General features: G+C 55.9%; 1 protein-coding gene across 1 annotated transcript; it reads right to left on the reverse strand.

Moving 5' to 3' along the window:
- On the reverse strand, positions 1–19,855 carry ONECUT1 (one cut homeobox 1). Its single transcript, XM_040570306.1, is given in 9 exon segments — positions 1–5,775; positions 18,770–18,868; positions 18,871–19,207; positions 19,209–19,396; positions 19,399–19,459; positions 19,462–19,595; positions 19,598–19,623; positions 19,625–19,812; positions 19,814–19,855. Coding segments are annotated over 9 exon segments (1,368 nt in total). The 3' UTR covers positions 1–5,482.
- Positions 19,856–23,228: the final 3,373 nt, after the last annotated feature.

Raw genomic sequence — 23,228 nt, forward strand, 5'->3', positions numbered from 1 at the left:
CATGAGTGGCGCCACCAGCCTCCGGCCAGCCGCCCCCCCGGGGCGCCCGCCCGCTACTCGCACTCCCCGTGCGAATGGCAAAGGAAAACAGAACTCAGCAAAGTCTCTCACAAATGCCAGTGCTTTGAAACATTAAACAACTTGGAAATTCTTTGGATGCGCGAGTCTTACCCGCAAAGGAACCTTTTCTAGAAAAAGACAAATAAATTAAAGGAAAAACGCACTAATAATGCCTTTCTGCTTTCTAATGACAAAAGCACGACCTTGAAACACTCATTTTGGCATGTACAAGTCTGGGGGAAGGGAGGCCCGGGGGATAACCTGGCAGTGTTTGGAACACGCGTCGAAGTGCATGCCAAGACAAGTCTGAAGATACACCCTGCAGTCAAGAGAAGCACTCTTCTTCAGTTTATCTCAGCATCAAGAATGAAAAGATTGTAACATAAAGCTTTGGCCATTTTTGAATCTACTATATACAATTCGTTTTTAAACTACATAGTCATAAATTAAAGCAGTGATTAAATAAGCGTATACAAAATGTAATTAAATTAAAAATCACAGCACATTATAGAGAAAAAATAGGGACCATTTATCACAGCAGAGAATATTTTTTTTTTTTACCCTGTGAAAAGAACATTGACGAGCAAACACAAAGCATCCAAACCGAAACAATAGAAATCAAAGCCATTTTTCCCTTTCTTGAATTCATTGCAAACAGCGATCTTTACCCACTTTGAAACATTCCCAGGAATAGGATCTTCCTTGAGTATAACAGAGAAGTTCTGCCAAAAAAGAAGGAAAGAAGAAACCCAAACCCAACCACAGCAATAAAAAAGGAACATACAAACAAAACAACCCCTACAAAATAAATAAGAATTATAAAGCTTTTTTTAAGTAACCTTAACAATTATCAAACTAGTAAGTTCTGCCTTATCACATAGACTCTCTATACAACATAACCCTAACAATTTATTACTATGAGGTATTTGGAGGAATTGGTAAAAGAAATGCACGGCCTGTCTGGGCTGAGGGACTCACGCTGCTTGCAGGGGAAGGAGGAAGGAACCTTTGGTTTGTCAGCAAGAAAGTGGAAAAAAACATTTTCCTTTGGTATCAAAGAAAGTTTCATTGCATGGTTGCACGGCAAAAAGCACCACGGTGAAGAATTATTCCTTTTTTCATTAGTGGCCTTTCTAACAGGCTGAGGTATTCAAAGAGTATAAGGTGAGAGATAAAGAGGTCAACAGCGGTTTAACACTTTGGTTCAAGCAAGGCACTCGTCCTAGGAGTTTACAAAGTTTGCAACATGTTTGCCTAGAGCTTTATTATTATTATCCTTATCATCGTCAGTAGTAGCAGTTGTAGTAAGAGAAGTAAGAATTCGTCAGGTTACCATCATTACTATTAAGGAGAAGACAAGTCTACACACTGAGTAGAGGCAAGGACAGGGTGGGAGGGATGGGGAGGTGAGGAGGAGGAGTTCCCTTTACAGACCGAGGCCGTGCATGAAAAATCTTTGGTATTCTTTGGTATCATCAATGTGATTAAAATCACCAATGGAAATTGAGTGAGGTAGCGTCTTTGGTTCACACTATAAATAGTAGATCTTTACACACTTTTTTTTTTCTTTTTTTTTTTTTTTTTAAACACGTGGAAGTAGCTATTCCTTACCTTTTGCTTCTTTGTCTTTAGCAAATAGTTACCAAATGTATTGTAAAGCTAACCACACCACAATAATAAACCAGAAGGCTAAGCAAAGTCTCAAAATTAGCCTCTGGACCTTTGAATGCACCCAAACGCAGCTGGATAGAAAAGGGTAAGTGCTTTCTCTTTGTTTGCTAAATGCATAGTTTTCATCCTTATGTACAAAGGAGGAGGAAGAGGAGGAGGACAGGAGGAAGAGTAGTAGAAAGAAGGACCGTTCCTCAGGGCGTGAGCATGGCGTGGCAGCTGGGGCGAGGAGGGCCGTCCCAGGGCTGCGGGAGGCCAGCGGTGCTGCTGGGCCCAGCAGCGGCACCCCGGCAGCGCCGCCACCACTGCTGGCTTGCTCCGGACCTGGGACGAGGCCTGCCACCGCCGGCTGCCTCGCTCTTGGTCGCCTGGCTTTACCTGAGTAAGGAGAGGAGGATGAGGCCTCTGGGAAGCCACGAGGGGCCGAACCGAGCAGCACTGCCTGCTGGGAGCCTTTCGTTTTCCCTGGAAAGCTAATGGTGCCGTTTAGGATGGGGATGGATGTGGAGGTTTCACCGCTCAGCCGGCCTCCCCGGGGGCCATTATGGTCAGCGCGGGCTGCCCCCCGCGAGCCAAACGTGCCCGTGGGGCCACCCACAACTGAAGCCCGGCCTCCCGATGCTCCCAGGCGTTTCGGGTTCTGCTCCTCTCCTAACTGTTCCTGGCAGATTTTGAGGTCCTTTGGTTTTGGAATCTGAAACTATTTTCCAGTTTGTCAGGAATAAAGTCCCGATCTCACCCAAGTGACCGGGCAGACTAAAGCTAACGCGATGGAGGCAGGACTTTCTGCGTGGCATCGAGCGCAGCGCCAGAGAAGGTGGGCAGCCAGGAAGCAACAGCAGCGGGCCCGGGCTGCTCGGCACACTCTGCCCGGGCTCCAGGGCATGGGGCCGGGCAGCGCGCCCGGGGCACGGCAGGAGCCTTCCTGTAGTTGTTTGCTTCATGGTTTGAACTCAATTAAAGAAAAGTGTGTTCTCGGTCTATTTAGAGTATGAGGCGCATATTGCTTAGGGGAAGAGTGGTTTTGTTCTTGATGGCTTAGGAAAAAAACAAAATGTTTAGAGATACTTAAACGGACATGTAAAAACAAAACAAAACACTAGCACTTAAAATCTACAACTTGTGCATCAGTTTTGGCGTGTGTGGATATATGTGTGTGCATGTATACACATATGCACCCACAGAAAAATGTGTGTGCGTGTGTGTATACACAGATCTACTCAGGGGCTTGTGTGGGTGGGTGTGTGTGTATCAGAGATCCTGAAATTGCATATTGGGTGCAAATTTAATGCTGGTATGAAAGTTCTCTTTGGTTTCAGCAAGTAGTCTCTAAAGACAATACAATGGAAATACTAAAAAATGCATCAATGTACTTTGAATTTCCCTGCATTTTTAAATTCTCAAGTTTTAAATAAATAAGGCTTTCTTTTCTAAACTATAGGTACGTTACAAAGCAGTGTTTTGCTGGAAAAAACTTAAACATTAGTTACCACTGTCCTTTATCAATCTCACACTAATGAAACTGCATTCATAAGATACTTTATAGGTGAGCTTATTTGTCAATTATGCCTTGGTGGGAAAGGAACACTAAAAAGAAAGCTCGCTAAAATTTAAGGTAAGCTAGGGGCAGTAAAACGTCACAGATTACATTTGAATAGATATTTGCTTTGCCATTCTTAAACTGGGTTTAACATAGAAAAATGGGGAGAAATATCTGTTGCCCGAAACCTTGGTTTTATTTGACTTTATTTTAATAAAGAGATATTTCAGTTAAATTCTAAATACTTACTGGAAATTAACTGTATACCCTGAAACTTGACTAGACCCTGTCATCTTGGGAAATCAATGGTGCTACAAAGGTGCTCAACTTTGGTGTTGCTAATATTTGAGCGGGCTTCATCACCAAAACCTGCATTGTTGATATTGTCTGGATTCTAGTTTACCTTGATTTTTTTTTCTCTCTCTCTCTTTTTTTTTTTTTTTTTTAAAAAAGGGTGTAAGTAAGATTACCTATTTCTAATCCTTTGGGCCTAACCTGCATATTTGGTTACTTTGGAATTGTAACTAATAGAATTACTACAGCAATTTGGAACACCGGTTAGAAATCTAACAGGCACATGTACGGTTTTTAAAGTCTATTTTCCCCTTACACTAAAATTTAATATGCAGATGTTGCATGCTTTACTTTTTAGTTTTATCGGAGTAGGGATGGGATGGTTTATCTTCTAAGGTTCTGTTAGCAACAGAGCAGTTAAAGCTTTTCAACTACAAATTTTAAACTATTTCATGCATTATCCTGATTAACAGATGAGCAAGAAAGAATGCACAGAACAAAAGCTCAGCCTGCTGCCCACAGATATGAAGCCATGGAACAACAGGCTGTGCCTTGGTGTCATGGGGACTTTGCTACTGACTTCAGAGGAACCATAATTTGGCTTTCCAAAAGCACTCCCGGAGCTCCTGTTGGAGCTGTTTCCACCAACATTACCTGCTGTCGTACTGCTGTTTTCGACGGGAAAAGACCCCGAGCCTTCAAAGCTATCTCTATTCCTTTGCCTAGGAAAGTCAATAGGTTAAAAAAAAAAGAAAAAACAAACAAACAAAAAAAAGCAGCAGCTCACTAACGTCAATGGGCATTGATCAGGCATGGGGCCCTGTGGTTTTAGGTTTCCTCAGATTTTCTCTTTTGTGTGTTGTCTCTTTTCGGCTGGGGCGGCGCGTGGGGCAGCACAGGCCACCTGCTGCCACTGGCACCAGTGATGGATGCGGCCCCTGGCCACCAGCCCCCCGCCTGCCGCTGGCCCCACCGCTGCTGGCATTCTTTCTTGCTGATCATGAAAAGAAACGATAGTGTGGTATTACTAATGGCAAATAACAGTCTTGATTACAAGTTTTTATGTGTTATACAGTTAGATTAGTTTATACCTATAACTCTACATAGTATTTTGTGTAAAAATAGCTTTGGAATATTAAAATCATTGCAATAAAATACCTGCAATATAATTATTAAATGTGTTCTTTGGTAGCTAGTCGATTTTTTATGGATGGAATAGTTTTCCTTTTTTAAATCTGAACATTCCTTAACAAACAAAGAGAATGCACTGGTTTAGGTACCATTCAAAATTTCTTTGCCTAGTTTGAACTTGTTTCCGGGCATCTTGCCGGGGAAGCTCAAACACTGAAACAGCAAAAATCACACTACCGTTCAAATGAATTCAGACGACTCCACGCCTTGCCGGTCGCGCTGCGGCACAACCCTCTCTGCAGACCAGCCCTGACTCAGTCCCTAACCACCGGCATGTACACAGTACGGATACACTGCACACCTTCATGGCAATCGCTGTGGAAATGAAGAGCCATATCTGAAAAGATGTCCCTTCAATGACAAGAAATCACTATGCTCCAAACCACTAAACAGCCAAGGACGGTGAAGATGATCATGGACGAAGGTGTGAGACCAGTGGTCTGTTTCTCTTCTCTTTGTGTTCCACTTTGTTCACTCCATTTCGCTGTCTTCTTTTGTTTTATTTTTTGCAAGTCGTCATCCTACTAAAGCGTGTGTCTTAGAACAAAGTCATAATGCAGGTGAAATAAGTCTTTGGTTTCTTTGGACTTATAAATAACATTTTTTTTCAAATAGTTCTAAGTATAAACCTGCTATCTTGAGGTCCTGGTCTGTCTTTATTTATTTATTTATTTATTTATTTATTTTTAAAGCTTTTCCACCGAGGTTTAGTTCGTGGTTATTCCTTCATGCTTTGGTACAAGTGCTTGATGAAGAAGATGAGTTGCCTGAATTGGAGCTGCCCTCGTCTTGCCACTTATCCAGACTCCTCCTCCGTGCATTCATGAAAAAGTTGCTGACGGTGCTCAGCTCCAACCCAAGCTGCTGGGAAATGGTGATTTGTAATTCTTTGGATGGACGCTTATTTTCCTTGAATATTGCATGTAGAGTTCGACGCTGGACATCCGTGAAGACCAACCGAGGCTTTTTGGGGGTATTCCCTCTGTCCTTCCCGTGCTCTTGTTCTTTCCTCTTGCATGCTGCAAGAAAAGGGAGCACTGGTTAGAGAGGTCTGGCAAAGGTGTAAGTTACAACTACAAAAAGAAAAGGAACATTAACTTCAGCTTTCACATTTGGAAAAGATGTGTGACACGAGATAACACAGATACAAGTTACATGCATATTGCATGGATCCACCAACAGGTACTCACATGAATCCAGGCTGCTGTAAGGTTTGTAAATGAGAAAAACAATTTGACATGGCCTTTCCGCCACCTGCCTCTGCAATGGCTACTCTCACCCCTTGCAATGCCCATTTCACATATTTCATAGGCTTCTTGGGGTTAGAAGAACCAGCATGGGGGCCTGTTGCATTCGGCTGAGGTCAGTAGGGTGCCTTCGATGCGCTACTTGGGAGAGGGTGCAGGGGGTGCAGAGCGCATTTCTTGTGGGGTGGGTGTAGAGGGTGCTGTGGGACGGGCAGGGAGCTGGCATGGAACAGGCTCAGACGTGTCCCTGTGGTTTTGTCACCAGCTCCCTTGCATGGGGACGGCCTGGCCCTGCTGGGCAGGACCCGCATCTGCGTGTCAGGGCAACCCCTAGGTTTACTGCCTTGCTTTAATATGTGAACTAAATGCAAGTTTAAAATTTTAAATTTTAATACATTATAAGCTGTCAAAAATGTAAGGAATTTACGTTAGAAAATGCTTTTATCATTGTCTGTTCAAACTCAGAACATGCCGTTACCGAGAGGCTAAATTTTGAAAATACCCATAAGTGCTGGGAGTTTAACTACGTAATAGCCCTACGAGGCTGAGTGGAAATTCACTGCACTCTTAAATCAACCTTTCCCACATTTTTGTCTTCATTATTTGTTGTCAATACATTTCTATATTTGTTTCTTTTTGGCTGAGAGAAAACAAACTGAGAAAACGGGACCCTGTTACAGTCTTACAGGCCCAGATGGTTACATATTTTGAACAAAACAAACCATGTTTTGCCACACAGAACAAGGGTGTAGTAAATCTTCCCTATGGAATTTCACTTCCTTTCCTCTCTCTCCCATCCGCTCCCCCCCTGAGCACTGTTCTACCCCACATCACTGAGGGGCAGCGGTAACCTAAAATCTGCCTTGCAGATCACCTGCTCGGCAGAATCCGTGGGGTTGGAAGCATGGCTCCGAGTCCCCCGACAGCTTTTGACCGCCTGCCAGCTCATATTGTTAGCATTTAGCTAGGATAAAAGGTTTCCTTGGGAGGACAGATTGGTCTGTCTCACTTTCAAAAGAGTCTGAAGTTGTCCGTTTCCTCTTTTTTCCCTCCAACAATGTTCTTTAATGCTGATTTAGAGAGGTATTTCTGAAGAGAATATGGATGTTCTGTCTCTGTGTGTCTAGTCCTGATTTCCATGGAGATCAGTGCTGGTCATATCAAGTATTATGTGCAGCATCTCCACCTATCCCATGGATGTTGGAACAAAGACAGCAAATTACTTTACAGAGGTCCTTCCAACATCTTTCACTGCTACTGAGAGACAGCGTTGGCATGAGGGTTTCATTGCCTGAGGAAACTATAAGAATAGTCACCCACCACTTGTACTTCCAGGAGCAGCAAGCGCACAGGGGCGGCAGCAAGGCCGCGGAGCCACGAGGCAGCGCCGGGGGCCGGGCAGTGCTGGGCGAGGCAGTGCTCGCCGCCCAGCCTTCCTGCCCTCTCCACGCAGAAGCTTTTGAAGCGCTCCCTAACGATGAGCATCCCAGCTGCACGCCCCTTCATGAGCAATGACACATTGATCACATGGACTGAGGTGCCAGACTCATATCTTCTATAGTTATTTTTATCTGGAAACCTTTGAAGAGTGCTTTGAAGATACATCCTGACCTCTGAAATGTGGTATCACTTCTGGGCTGAAAAACAGGTTTCTTCACACAAGCGACCCCTCGTGAAGATAAGCTGGTGAACACACTGCGGGGATCAGGTCCTGCTGAAATAATTCTGCATCCTGATTAAAGTGAATGTTGATAACTCACAGGTTAAAAATACTATTGCAAGAATAGCCCATTAGTTACCAACCGATATTAGAAATGAGAAAACAAGGAGTGCAGGAGATATCAACAGTCTCAACTTTTCATACTCCTAAAAATTTGAGGCTCAGAAATTCCTGTAAGAGCAGCTGCAGGGCTCAGCTTCAGCAACTCTGCCCATGCTAACAGGGACAAACCAAACCCATGCCACGTTTGCTGTGCCTAACAACTCGTATCTTCACACTGCTTTACACCTCACTTTTTCAAAGACTGCACGAACTCTGGCTTTCACCTAGATAGACTGTCCAGAGGGGAGATCAACATTTTCCACACGATCCTAACTACACCAACAGCACGATCCACATCAGCATTGTGTGCTGCCCCAGCAGGAACCCGCACCTCACAGATCACAGGCACAGCGGTAAGTACAAGGCTGGTTCAATTGGCTGTGTAAACCTCGGGGCTTCAATCACAAATGAGTACAAGCGTTCTCTGAAATCACAGAGAATTAAAAAAACAGCCATGTGTTGTGAAACTAACTTGCTTATCATGATGTCTACCAGAGCTTGTGCTCATCTCCTGAAATTTAATGTTCCTGAATAATTATTTAGCTGGAGAACTTCCCAAGAGTTAGCAGATACTTGGTTCCTGAACTTCAGTTGTATCAGAGACCTCAGTTACTGGTAGCAACAGCACAGGGGTAAGAAAAAAAGTCCTCATTGCTGGGGAGAAAAAACAAAATCTATCAATTCTATGATTGAAATAAGCCAAGTTTAGTATTTTGAAATTTCCTGGAGATTTTTACTCATCTCCAGTTTGTCCAGCACCTCACTGTGCAGGTGACTGGTGATACCAGGTACGTCCAGGTGATGGAGCATGCACTGAGTGGGTAAAACCATGACTCCACTTTCCTACTGGTTGTCTGCCAGCTGATGAAGAGGAGAGGGGGACAAGGCTCAACAGCACCTGTGGCAGCATCCGCTGAACCCCTCTGGCTGCCAGCACAATGCCCACAGACACGTAATGTCTTCTTCAGACATGTAACGCACCATACTGGGTCACACTGGCACCACAACTTAATCTCAGCCGAGCCCACAAGAGGGTGAGCTCTAGCGTTCCCCAGTGGCTCCCTGGAGATGCCGACAGGCAGCCACCCCTTCCACCCCTTCCTCCTTCAGCACGGTGGCCATTTGGTTTTTTAACAAACTGCCACACGGGACTGTTGGTTTCCTATGGCTCCAGTTTAGCCCAAAGCCTATAATATAGGAGGTGCTTGTCCTTACATCTACGCTGGAGTTCGTCAGCTGTGAACCAAGGACTAACCACTCCTTGGCTCAGGGGTGAGGACTGGCTCTGTGGCAGCTGGGGACCTTGTGTGTGACACGGTGACTGCCGCAGCAGGCCGGTGCCTCCCGAGCACGGCGCGGCCCCATGCAGGCGGAGCAAGGCCGCGCTTCGGCAGCAGCGCCTAGCACCTGGCTGCAGCCTGGCCCTGGGCCCTGCTCAGCACCGCCTGCAGACCCTTCCTTGTCCCGGGCAGCCGGCAACACCTGCCAAATCTGCAATGCAAAACTTGTTCCCGTTCCAGCTCCGCTCCTGCTAACGTTCCCGAGCGGCAGACTAAGGGCAAGGCTTCCTGATAGGCCTAATTGTTCAAAGAGCTCTTGCAAAAGTGCTGCCAGGCCTCCTGCCATGAGCAGGAAGGGTGGATCCCACCTTTCATCTTCTGCCTTGTCCAGACCCGGGAATATTAATAGCACTTAAAAATAAATAATGGTGATAATGAAAAACCGTAATAGGGTTTCCTGATGATCGTTTTCCCTGCATTGGAGCCAATCAATTTTAATAATAAATCATAGCTTTGAGCCTGCCAGAGAACAAATGTACACCGCGGGATGAAATGCTCCAACGTGAGCATCTGTCCAGGCAGGCACAGAGGATGGGCAGACACCGGAGCCATCCCCCTTGGTGTCCCGGCCTGCAGCCAGGAAAATGGCGGCGCCGGCAGCGCCCAGCCTCTGGCCAGGCCCTCCTCTGAGGCAGGCAAGGGTGGTTGCTGAGGCCAGTGGCTTCACAGACACCAAGTGCACCCTGTTTTGGAAAAACACCAGAGCCTGTCTTTGAAACCACACACCGAGATAAGGATTTTATGTAGCGGAAGATAATAAAAGTAAATTGCGCTGATGTCCTTCACAGGCACCTGCCCTCTCACACAACACAGAAGCCAAATTCAGGAAGAAGTGCTCCTGGTGGCGCGCACGTCTCCACAGCACGGCACGGCTGCACTCTGGTGGCCCCACACAGCCACCCTGCCCTCTGCCCTGTGCTGCCCCAGCTGAGCGCTGTGCCTTGCCAAAGAGACTTAAGAAAGGCTAGTTAAAAAATATCAAAGCAGAGTATAGGGAAAAAGTCACTTTGAGTCTGGCAACACATGTGCAGATATGACAATGTAATATTATCAGTGCCAGAAGGAGCCTTGTAAATCCACTGCTGAACTCTGGCCTCTCCCAGTCACTTCCATCTTCCTCTGCCTGGAGCAACAGATATTTTTGACACTCACAATTCTCCTGATACAGTCCATCAATCTATTTTTGTCTCCCTTTGTTCCTTCTGAGTTGCCCGAGGGATCTGGCTGAGTTAACTTGCCATTGCTGGCGAGGCCTGTACCTCTCCTTATGGCCCAGCTGGTGGTGGGCAGCGCAGGACCTGCGGTCTTACCACCGCTGTGGCACTGTTTATCAGCACTTTCCTCCAGCACGTGGCTGGCCCGACTGCCTATAACATGATAGGACCCATCCTGTGCTTGCAGGGGAGGGGACAATCACATCCCCTATGAAAATGCCCTAATTACATCCTTCGGCTGGGAGAGAGATGAGGGTACTTTGCCTGCCTGTGATGTGAACCGCTCTGTTCTGTCCTTCTGAAAGTCCAGACCACAGTAAGTGCAGGTGTTAACCCTGATACCTGATCTAGTCTTTCATCCCTATGGGGTGGATTTCTTTTTAAAATGCCCCTTTCGGGATGAAATAATGCTCACGAACTTTCAAAGGTCACATACCACTGAGATGGGGAAGAGCAGCCACTTGGACAAAGCGCAGCAAAACTTCACTATTTATGATCATTGTATTTGCTTCAGACAGGTGGGAAAAAAAAAACAAAACAAAACAAACAAAACAAAACAAAACAAAAACAAACAAACAAAAACCAATCAACCAACCAAACAAAAACAAAACAGCATTATGCTTCTCTCACAGACTCCAGTGCAAGGTTCCCAGGAAGTAACAGGGGAGTTCACAAGCTAACAGCTTCACAGCTGTGAGCTGAGAGCAGTCACCCTTCCCCAAGTGGGAAAACCCCAAGAAGGGATGCAGCCTGGCTCTAACAGGTGCCAGCAAAAGCTTTGCCTTCTGCGTATGACAGGAGGGACGAGGACGCACTTATTAGATCGACTTGAGAGAGCTCTCAAAGCTTTTGTGAGCTTTTTCCCCCTCCTCTTGCAAAGGCAAATCATTTAGCTATCCCAAGTTCATGCCTACAGGACAGGTCTTGGAGACATAAAAAACCCTTTCAGAATTTCCTCCTTCAATGCATTTTCTAATTTTTGTTGTGTCAGGCCTATGGAGCCTGGGACCTGCCTGAGCTGCAGTCTGAATTGGGCCCACTGAGACCCTGGAAATCTCTTTCTAAAGCATTTATTTCTTGTTTTGAAATGTCACAAAACACCCAATAACATTTTCAGAGAGTGAAAAGTCTTCACCAATACAAGCTAGAGAGTATCCCGAGGGATATTCCTCTGAAGGAGGCTCTACCTTTGGGTGGAGAAGGCAGCAGGATTTCCATAGGAGACTGAAAGGACTCCTGTGTAAGGACTTTGGACATCAGAGATAGTCTTAATCACACTGGCTACAGGAGCCCAGTGGAAGCAAGTAGCCAAAAGTTTATGGTAAATTCACAGTGATGATAATACATAATAAAGTGTGATAAGCTCCATCCTTATCATGAGAAAAACACCTCCGGAGCGTGCAGAGAGGCACACGAATGATGGATCTTTCTTAATCATCAAAAACTTTGTATTTCGGGGAACATGAGAACAAGATTAGGGGCCTGTAAGACACGTTACCTGACCTCTGACTTCCCCACATGAACACAAAGCAGGCAAATCTGTTTGGTCTGTATGGACAGCTCCAGCTCTGTGGTCCCCCCACGTCCCGTCCTGCTCCTCCCTGTCCTGGACCTTCGATGGGCCCTGGCAGACAGGATCCCTCGGGCACAGTGCTGTGTGCGCAGCTCACGGCCACGTGCTCCAGTGGCAGCAGTCAGCACAGATGGACCCCCAAAAGCTTCCAGCCATGGCAGGACAAGGCCTGCCCCACGTCCTTGATGAAAGCCCACACGGGTGACACGGGCTCCCTGAAATTCTCCCCTTTCATCTGAAGAGAACACGGACTATACCAAAGTGTCTGAACACACACTGAGTGTCCTCGTATCCCTCCTGGCACCACTCAGCATTTTGTCTCTCTGGGAATATACATTCACACTTATTCAGAGTGCAGATGTCTCCATCTTCTCAGAGGTCATTGGATGTGGATCTTACTTCTCTGCCGTCACAGCCAGGCAGCACTCCCCTTTTGTTGTTTCACAACGCAAGAGGATTTGAATCCATTTCTATATGGGAAGCTCAAAGAAGGACAGCAGTTTGCCAACATAAAGACCCCAGCTGAGACCATGACTGGCAAACATCTCACTGCTGTGCGCTGTATTAGAATGGGTGACCTTCATTTGATGCTGCTGGAATAATAAAGGGAATCTAAGTCATGCTGACTCAATGCGTTGGGAAGCTGGGGTTTCCACAAACTTAAGGTGCTGACGGGTCTGTAACTGCTCGCACAAGCTGACATCGCCACTGCAGGACCTGTTGCTAAGTGGATCAATCAGGGCAAAGCACCCGATCGTCCTGCGATATCATTTAAAGCAAACGTTACATTTCTTTCGCCGGGTCCTTAGTTAACCATATTACCGTGACAAATATTTCTTTGTCTAGCATAAGTAGTTAGGATTTAATCACTTTAACGGCATCTTAATTACCCCAAATGAATTGAAAGGACATTTAATAGCAAAGATTAAATTGCCTTAATGAACGATTTCTGTGACTGCATCAATATTTTAATCACGTTAGCGCTTCCCGACGCGCCCACGAGCGGTGGCGGCGGCCGGCCCCTGGGTGGCGACCTCTCCTCGCCGCTGCCGCTCCGCTCCGCACCTCCCCGTACCGCTCCGCACCTCCCCGTACGGCTCCGCACCGCTCCGCACCTCACCGCTCCGCACCTCACCGGCAGCTCCGCACCGCTCCGCCCCCGTTAACGGGTTTTTTTACAGGGGAGTCGCACCGGGCCCGCCGCCCACGGGCAGCTTCGCATCCGCTCGCTCCCGCCGAGTTCGGTGCCGCCGCTGTCCTGCCGCCCCGGGGTTCTGCTGCTGCGGCCGGTCCAGCCCCGTCCCGGAGCGGTGGAGGCGGCGGCATCCTGCAAAACCCTTCCCCGGAACGTCAAGGGCCAGCAGGTGCGCTCAGCCACCCGGACGGCTGCTCGGGCTCGTGTCCCAAGGTCCGGCCCCGCTTCCCCTCCGCTGATTTTGAAGCCCTTGGTCACTTCCGACGACATTCAGAGAGCCAGAAATTAGGGAGAAAAACGCCGGGGAAGTCACAACCGAGTTCCTACACACGGGGGCACCGGGGCAGCCGGATGCAGGCAGTGCTCCCGAGCTCTGAAAACATCCAGAAACAGACCGGCCTCCCCGCAGCTTCTCCGCCGGCCTCGCTCGGGAACTGGCCCCGTGTTCTCCGGTTTACCGCCTGGGGCTGTTGCAAGCAGCAGCACTCCGGGGGCGCACAGCCCCTGCAGCCCGCCACGCAGCTGGCACCTGCCCCGCTCCGACTGCCACTGGGGCTGCGCCGGAGGTGTGACCAGGGAGCCTTCCTGCCGCCCTGAAACGGGAAAACCCCGAATACCGTTGATCTAATATTGCTTCTATGAGTCGTGCTCTTGGCATCACGAAACTGACTTCTTCATACGCGAAAGGCTCGGGTAAGGCGCTTTTTGGAAGAATTTCAGCAAGAACCGGTCTCTTCTCCATCAGTATACGATTCATCCAGACGGACTGATGGTCGAAATGAAAATCAACATTTACGGATTTGATCGTGCAGGAGTGCAGTAGTCACGGAAGTAGCCGACGGGATGCCACGCTAGGTCCTCCCTCGACACTCAGGAAAAATTGCGCCGGTGCCTGCACTCATCTGATGAAAGCCACGAGCACTTCAGCAACAGCTCCTGCGCCTCAGTCCCTTAGGTCTGCCTCGCAGCGAACCTGGCCCTTGCGCGGAGGGTGCGGGGATCCTCCTGCTACACCGGGGACGGGCGAACGCTGCCCGAGACAAAGCCCGAGCTGCCTTCAGGAACGCACCACCGCTGCCTTCCCAGCCCGTGCATTTCCAGCCAATTTCGCACCTCTCCAGCAGTTCCCGGCTGTGTAAAGGGGCGCTTGGCAGATGCCGGCTCCCAGCTGCGGTGCCCCGCGGCTCCTCGGCCCTGCTCACGGAGCGTCCTGGCCCGCCTGGTGGGGCCCGGGGCGGCGGGGAAGCGGCTTCGGTTTCCTCTGCCGAGCATTCCCGGCCGGGGCGCCCGCTGCCCGGGGACCGAAGGCTCCGCTTCCCAGGCACCGGGCCGGGGACCGAGTCCTCCGGGGGCCGCCGCTCCGCACACAGCCCGAGCGCCCGGGGCCGTTAAGTATCACCGACGGGGCCTCTCCCCCGCTGCAGCCGGCACGGAAACCCCCCCGGCCGTGCCGTGCCGTGCCGCGCCGTGCCGTGCCGACGGTAACTGTCCGCAGTGCTGAAGCCGCCGCGGGCCGCGCCGCCCGGGCAAGCCGCGATCGGGGCCGGAGCCCAGCGCTGCCCCGGGAGCCCACACCGAGGCGCCCCGGCCCCCTGCGTGTCCCACGGCCGTGTCCCGGCCTGGGGGAGCCGCCGCTGCCCGGTGCGGGGGCCCGCTCCGGCGGCGGTCAGTAGATGGCGCAGAGCCCCCGGGAACGGGAGGCGGCGGGAGCCCGGTGGCACCGGGCGGCGCGGGCAGACGGGGCGGGAGCGGTTCGGAGGCCGCTTTGTCCAACTGGCAGCGAGGGTGGCAGCGGGGCACGGGGCCCGCCGGGGTCCCCTCGCCACACGGCGGGGAATTCCATCAAAGAGCCCGGGGGTCCCGGGACCGGAGGAGCGCGGCTCCCCGCCGCCCGGTCTCCCTCCTCCACCCCCCGCTGGGCAAACATTAACGAAGGGCAAACGCTGTGCTGGGCGAGCGGCCCGCAAGCAATCCCGCAGCAAGGCCGCTCTCCGCCCCTCGGCCCCGGCACCTCTCTCCGGGCCCAGCACCCGCGGGCCTGCCGCTGCCACGGCCTCTGTCCCGGGATCCGAGCCCCGGGGTCCGGGCGGCGAAGCCCCCAGTCGCTGCCCTCCGCCCCCCCGGTGCAAAGGCACAGCCCCGCCGGTGGCCGTCGGACGGGCTCTAACGAGGCACTGGCGGCCGGCCCGCTGCTGCTGCTGAGGCCGGGCGGCAGCGGGGCAAGAGGGGCGAGCGGCGCTCCTTAGATTTCATATTTAACGTGGGCAACGCTCCGATTGCCGTATCGCTTTCCTTACAGTTAATTTGGTGAGGATTTCTCGCCGACTTCCCAGCCTTCGCTTTAGCCGAGATGTAATTTGGGAGGGAGGAAGGAAAAGGGGAGGGGGGAAGAGACCCGAGCACGGCAGCCGGCAGCCAGGCCGCAGGAGCACAGCGAGCAGCCGGGCCGAAGGGAGCCGAGCCGAGCCGGGCCGGGCCGAGCAGCCCCCCCCCGAGCCCCGTCGCCCGCTCCCCGCTCCCACCGGCCCGTGCCGGGCTCGGGAAGCCCCCGTCGCAGCGGGAAGGGCCGGCGGAGGCGGCTCCTGGGGCTCCCACTCCCTCTTTTTGTCGCCTGCTGGAGCAGCGAGGCCGGGGCGGCTCTCGGAGCCCCCTGCCCCGGTCCCCTCGCTCAGCACCGGGCGCTTCCCGATGCTCTCGGGCAGCGCCTTTCCAACGTCTCCCGGTTCGGCGCAGCTGGTTTTTTCCCGCACTAGAGGAGTCCGATTTGGCCTTCTTTATCCCCCTCTTGTCACCTCCTCGCCTAGAAAATAACCCGAAAGAAACCCACTCCTGAATCCCAGCAGGCTGCGGAAGGGCCGTGCGTTTTCTTTGAATTGCGTTTATTTTTCGGGATCCCTTCGCTGCCCTTCCAAATGTCAGCAGAGGCGGGGGGAGGGCAGGAAGAATAACTAAGAGAGAAACGGGCAAATGGATAAATATTCAGCGATAAAGGGGGAGCGAGGGGGGACAGACAAAGGAAAAGAGAACAGAGAGGGGAAAGAAGGTGGGATGAATAAGATGGAGGCTGGAAGAGGTCAGCTTTGCAATTAGCAGCTCTGCTTACATTTCAAGAGACAGCCCGGGAAGTGTCAAGACCTCAATCCCTCTCCCATATAACTACCAATTTTTCCTCTGTTTGTCGGAGCTTCTGTAATCTGGGAGGTAGGAAGCCCCCAGGGATGGCTGCAAGGGGCCAGTACTCGAGATAAAGCACTGGGCAAGAGCGCGGGGCCTAAAACCACCGGGCTGCGCCCCCCTGGCCGCCTCCCGGCCGCTGCCTGCGGGCGATGGGAAGGGGAAGCGGCGAGGGCTGCGGGGCTGCGCCAGGCATTTATCTGCCTGCTGACGCTCCGAGCGCCCGGGAGCCAGTTATAATTTGGACGTGAAATTTAATTTGCGTCGGCTGGAGTAATTTATGGTATTTCGAATTGCTGTTCACGCATCGATACCAATCGGGGCGGATTTTTACCACGCAGCGGGATCACCGCGCGTTTCCAGCCCGCCCGGACCACAACGGATGCTCCTTGCGGGTGCTGCGGGCCGGGCAGCGCGGAGCGGCGCGCCTTGCGCGGGGCGGGGCGGGGCGGGGGCGCGCTGCGGGGCCCGCCCCCATTGGCTGCGACGCGGCGCTATGCAAATGAGCACGTGCTGCGGGGGCCGCGCGAGGCCGCGCTGCGGGGCAGCCCCGGGGCCGCGCTGGGGGACCCCCGAGCACGGGCGGCCCTCCCCGGCCCCCCTCCGCCCGGCCCCGGGCTGCCGGCCCGCTTTAGCCCTGGGGAGGCCGCTTGTCTGAAGCGCCAGCTGTCGGGTTGCAGCGCAAAGGGGAGGCAGAATAGCAGGACTTTGTCTCCCTAGATGTATTGCCCGCATCCGTGTATGGCAGGGTGGCGGGAGGAAGGGGGCGGTTTGGGGGCGCAGTGGGACCCTCCGAACCCCGCAGCGGCCGCCTCCGTCCCAGCGCTCAGCACCGCTCCGGCGGGGCTGGCAGCGCTCCCCGGCCGGCAGCGCCAGGCAGGGATGCCAGCAGGCTCCGAAGCGGGGGGTTGTTCCCAGTATCGATCTATGCAAATGAGGGGAGATTCAGGTCGACCGAATTGTCGTAAAAATACACGCCAAATCGAAGAAAGTTCGCCTTAGCAATCGTTAAGGGGATATCGGAAACACAAAGCCCGTCCTCCTCTCTTGGATAGCACCAGCGAGACGCGGGTTTTACCCCTGGCGGGGCTGGTGCTAAGAAAGGAAGGCGGAACGGGCATTTTCTGCGAGCTCAGACCTTTGAAACTGACTCCGCAGGAGTGGAAGCCAAAGAGAGCAAACGTCCTCCCACCAGCCAGCACCGGCAAGGGAGAAGTGAGAGATCCCCGCCGCGTCCCCTTCCCGGCACCGCTCAGCCGCAGCCAGGCTGCGGGCACGGCCGGGGCCCAGCCGGGTCCCAGCCGACCACGAAGCGGTTCCCAATTCCCCCAGTTCCCACCGTCGTGCCAGCCGGAGGCGCAGGGACGTTTGTGCGTTTGAAAGAGAAAGATATTTGGCCCTTCCCTTATTTTTGTCTGTGAAACGGCTCAGTGACCCGGCTCCAAGTCGGATTGACTGTCTCGCGTTCTCCAGGGACAAATTAATGGAGACCTATCACTTAATTAAAAACCCTCACTCACGGCATATTAAACTCGGGCTCTGCACGGGGAGCACGCGCTGGCGGGCCTGGGGAGGAGACGGGAGGAGAACGGGTACAAAACAGGGCGGAAACACATTTTGCTCCTTCGGGTCTCCGAGCAGACAATGCCGCCGCCGTGCCCCCGGAGCACACCGACCCCGCAATCGCTGGGGTGTTTCGAGGTCCTGGAGCAAGGCGGGCACACCAGCCGGATCGCTCCTCTCGGGCAGGGGCATCCGCAGGAAAGCCGAGCTCCAGGGGCTAGCGCTAATTGCGACCAGTTCCAAACAAATAAAAATCTAACGACCCTGGCCAACAGCGTTTCTCGCCGCGTCTCTCTAGCCGCCGCTCCCACGCCAGGCTCGCTCCGTTTGCGGGGACATCGCCGCCCCCGTGACACCGACCCCAGGCGCGGACCGCAGCCGGCCCCGGCCCCGGCCCCGCCGCACCGCCCGCGGCTCCGGGCTCGCTCCCCTCCGGGCGGCGCGGCGCGGGGCTCCCCGCGACCCCCGGCATTTGTCCGTGCCCCGGCCCGGGCCCCCGCTCCCGGCTCGGTCGCCAAACCAAACATTTCCTCCTCGACCTGACGGCCTCAGCTGGCGTGCGCGCAAACCCGGTGCTGGGAACGGGACCAGGAGGTAACGGCGAGCCTCCGGGCAGGCGGGCTGCGGGCCGCCCCGCCGCGCCGCCCGGGCTCGCACACCCCGGCTTTCGGGGCCGCTTCCCCGCGGCCGAGCCCGCCGCACCTGCCGGGGAGGGACGCGATGGGGCGGGCGCCCGGCCCCGGAGAACGGCGGACACCGAGCCCCCCGCCGCCCCTCCGGGAGCCCGGGCAAGCGCCCCGTGCCGGGGCCGGCTTTGTGCGCAGGGCGGCGGGGCGGCCGGGCCGCTGCTCAGGCGCCGGCCCCCCCGGGCCGCAGCGGGCTCACCTGCCAGCCGCAGAGCAGACATCCGCTGAAATTCCGGCTCCTGGAGCCACTTCCACATCCTGCGGAAGGTCTCCCGGCCGGATTTGAGCTTGCTCCAGGCTTGGGGTTCCTCAGCAGGTCCGAGAGGGTCCCTTGAGAGCGGCACAGCACCCGCTGGGCGAAGATAGCCTGGGGGATGCTGTACCGCTTGAGCTCGGTGGTGATCCTCTGAGCTACTTCTTTGGTATTGATTTCTTCCATTTGCCCTGAATTACTTCCACTGTTGACCTGCGAACCGGTTACAGAAGGGTTTTGCTCCCTGGCAGAGCCCAGGATCTGCCCGTGGCTCTGGGCGTTCAGGGTGGCATGGGGGTGGTGCGGGATCCCGTTGATAGGCACCATGCCGGCGGAGGTGGGGGTGAGGTGTTGGTCGCCGTGCCTGGCTAACATGGCGGGGTGGGTGGGCTTCGAAGCCGTTCGGGGTGAGCATTTTCTCGGCGGGCATGGCGGCGCCGGGGTGAGCGTAGTGGGGCAGCCCTTGCTGGGAGTTGTGGATGCCACCCAGGCCCGACCCGGACAGCGGAGAGAGGCTCTGCCCCATGCCGGCGACATCCTTGTGGTAGGGGGTGTAGAGGTTGTTCACGGACCCAGACCCCTCTCGTCCCGCATGAGCGTGAAGCTGCCGCTCACGTTGCCCGGGATCCGCTGGTGGGGTGGTGGTGGTGGTCGGGTTTGTGGTGGTGGTGGTGGTGGTGGGGGAACTTGTCCGACACCGTCGAGATGGGAGGCAGCGGCTGCAGCGGGGTCAGCGTGGTGTAGGTGCTGCTCATGCTCATGCCGGGGGGGTCTCGCAGGCCATGGTCATGGTGGGGTGCAGGGCCCGCTCAGCCGTGCTCGGGCGGCCGGTGGTGGTGGTGGTAGTCGCCGCCGTCGAGGATGGCCGCCATGCCCATGGGGCTCGGTGGGGCCGCCAGCTGCCCGCCGCGGTGGGCCACGGCGCCGCGGTGGTGGGGGCTGCCGCTCAGCAGCTCGGCGGCGGCGGGCACCGGCTCGTGGCTCACCCCCGTGCAGGTCGCCGATGTTCTCCATCGCCAGCTGCGCGTTCATCGCCGGGCGTGCGGCCGCCGGGCGGCACGGCCATCTGCGGCGCGGCCCGGGGCTCCTGGCGGCGGGCCGCGGGACGGCGGCGGCGGGGGCGGCCGCGGGAGGGGCTCGGTGCTGCTGGCCGCTGCTGGTTGGCCGCCTGCAATTAATTTTTTTGGTGATTTATTGGATTTTTTTTTTAATTTATTTTTTGGATGACGGCGTCGGGGTCGCTCCTAGGGCCCCCGCTCTCTCAGGACGGGCTCCGCAGCCGCGGCGGTGTGCGCCCGCGTCCCTCGCCGCCCCTGCCCATGGCTCCTCCGCGCGCTCACCCGCCCGCGCACCGCGCCACGCCACCGCTCCTGCCTGCAGCCGCGGCGCCCCGACCGCACCGGCCCGGCGCATGCGCGCGGCGCCCCCCCACGCCCCCGGCCCCGCCCCGGGGCCGGCCCCGCCCCCCGTGACGTCACCGCCCCTATTAAGGAGGCGAGCCCCGCGCGCGGCGCCCAGAGCCGCGGCCACCGCCGCCCCCGGCACGGAGCGGGGTCGCGCCCCGCCCTCCCCCCCCAGTGCCCGCCCCGCCCCGTGCCCGACCCCCGGCCCCCCCCTCCCCTGCGGGGAAAGTTCCCGTTATCCCGGCACCGGGAGGCCCGCGGGGGGGCGGTTTTCGGGCGCGGGCAGCGCCCCCGCCGTGCGCCCCGAGCCCCCCGCGCCGTGCCCGGCCCCGCAGGGCCGGCACATGCCCTGCCACCGGCCGCGCCGCGGGTCCGTCCCGTGCCGTTCCGTCCTTTTCGTTACGTTTTTTCCCCCAAAAGGAAGACCAGCAGGAGGAGGGGAGGGTGGCGCGCAGAGCCTCCCCGCCGCCCCCCCCGCTAGCCGAGGCGCCCTTTATCCGGTAAGCGCGGGCAGCCGTGCCTATGTCCGCCCATTGACAACACCGAGCCCAGCCGGGCATCGGGAGGGCCGGGGCCGGGCCGGGCCGAGCCGTGCCACTGCGGAGCGCAGCCGGGGGTCCCCGGGCCGGCGGAGCACCGAGGCGGCCGGGCGGTGCCCCCGGGCGGCCACAGCAGCGCCCGGCTGTGCGGGGGGATCCGGGCGCAGGGGCCGGGACCGGCCGCCGAGCGCCCTTCGCCCCTGCCCGGGAGCGGGGAGCGGGGCCGGGACCGGGCACGGCCCCGGAGGGCCCCGTGTCCCGGTGCCCCCCCGGCATGGGCACCCGCGGGGTATCCCCGTGGGCCTGGGCTAACGACGGCCCTCGGCGGGCTCGCAGGAAACTTTCTGTGCCTGGTGCGCTGCGTGCGCGGCCCGCGGAGCGGACAGGACCGGGGCTTTTCCCCTAAAAATTCAGAGTTCCCACAGCCCGTGCATTTATTTCCCGGCACTAAACCCGCACACCTCTGTCCGCCTTTGTGCTGGGGTTGGGGCCGCCGAACCACCTCCCCGAGAGCCACCCGTTACTCACCGCCGTTCGTTCTCCCCGGCTGCCCGAGGCTCCTCCACGTTTTATTTTACGCTAAAAAATATCTCCGGGTCCCGCGCTTCTCCTGCCTCTCCGATCACTCCCCCATCCCTAAACCCCTCTCCACCTCCCTGAATTTAGGCAATATTAACGTTAACAACATCGCAATTTCTGATAGCGAGGAATACACAAGGAAAGGTGTAGCGGCGGCTGAAGCAAAAATAGCCCTGAAACGCAATTAATGGTCTTAGGAAACGTTTGGGGTAAATAAGACTATCCAGAGCATTTCACCACCGAGACGAACGGCTGCGGCTGCTTTCCAGGCCAACGCGAGGTGATGTTACGGGTCTAATCGAAACGTCGTCAGCGTCTTCATTGCCAACATCTGCATACGGGTTACCGTGTAATTAAAAATATTTCATCCCACGCGTTTAACGGTTAGTTGCCAAAGCGAACATGATAGCGAATATGAGTCACTCCCTCGAGTTTGTAGGGAAGGGCAGCATCCATTTTTCCCCAGGAAAGGTTCACCCCCCACCACCCGGCCTCAATTTCGGGGGTCCCTGGCCACGCCGCCCCCCGCCCAGGGGTGCGACTGCGGATCTCTGGCGAGTCCCGGCCACCGCCCCGCAGCCCTGCCCGCATCTTCCCTTCCCTAAAGGGCTTTTCCCCGTTACTCTTAGGGGCAAGCCTCGCAGCAAAATGCCCCGGCGTGAAAAAGCCGCCGGTGCCGGCGCACAGGAGCGGGGGTCCCGGGGTGCTGCGGCCCCCCGACGGCGCCCGGGCCCGGTTGGATCGCCGGGAGCCCCGGGACGCCGCCAAGGGCCCGTGCATCCCGCCAGGCCCCCGCAGTGCCCCGCTCTCGCCGCCGCTGGACCGCGGGCCGTCGGGGCGGCCCGGCCGTGGGCTCCCCTCGGAGCGGAGCCTCCCGCCCCGGCGGCGGAGGGGGAGCGCCGGAGGGCTCATTTCGGGTGCTTTAATCAATTCCTGCTCGTGCAGCCAGGTACCATATATTTAACAGAGTGGTCGTTACCGCCCTTACAGTCTTTATTTGATCAGCAGATAACGCAGAGCGGACTTAAACGCAACTTTGCTTGTTTGAATTGCGGTGCGCGCGTGTGGGTGTGCGCGCTTTTTAAAGCCGAGCTGATGACACGGGGACGGCCCCGTAGCTCCCGGCCGGCACCGCACACGCGGCGCGGCCCGATGGGGCGGCCTGGCCCGGGGCACCGGTGAGCGCCCGCGGGACGGGACACACCCGGGCGGACCGGGCATGGGGCTCTTCCTTCTTTCTCCCCTCCCTTCCCCTTTCCTTCCTTCCCGCCCTCTCTCCCTCATTTTGGGGTGCGTGCCCGCCGCTGTCGGCCCCGGCCCGGCCCCGCGCCCCTCTCCCTCCCTGTCCCCGCTCCCCCAGCGCGGTGACAGCTTGCGGCGGCCGCGGCTGCCCAGGTCCCCTCGCACGGGGAGCGTGTCAAAGGTGACGCTCGGAGGCTCCCAAAGCCAACAGCTGCCGGGGGGATTAACTTTTCCAGGACTTTCCCTGTTGAGCTTCTTGGAAACTTGCTTGGTGACAAAAACAGATACATCTGTCACGGGCCAGCAGAGAAAAGAGGGCTTTAAAGGCTGGGGCCAAGCGGGGAGGGCCGGGCATTCAGGGCAAGCTGCGGAGGGCGGGGAGAGGCGTGGGCTCGCTGCGGGTGCCCGCCCGGGGGAGCGCAGGGCCCGGGCGGGGGTCCCGGCCCCCCCCCCGCCCCAGCACCCCGGCCCCCGGCTCTCGCACGGAGCCGTGCGCCCGGCCCCGACGGGGCGAGCAGGGCCGGCTCCGTGCCCCGTTCCGGCCACCTCCGGCCCCCCTCGCCCGGCCAGGGCGGCCGCTGGGTCCCGGGGGAGCCGCGGGCAGCCCGGGCAACGGGGCTGGGCTCGTCCCGGCCCCGCCAG

The sequence above is a fragment of the Cygnus olor genome, chromosome 11 (assembly GCF_009769625.2).
Source record: "Cygnus olor isolate bCygOlo1 chromosome 11, bCygOlo1.pri.v2, whole genome shotgun sequence".
Taxonomy (NCBI): Eukaryota; Metazoa; Chordata; class Aves; order Anseriformes; family Anatidae; genus Cygnus; species Cygnus olor.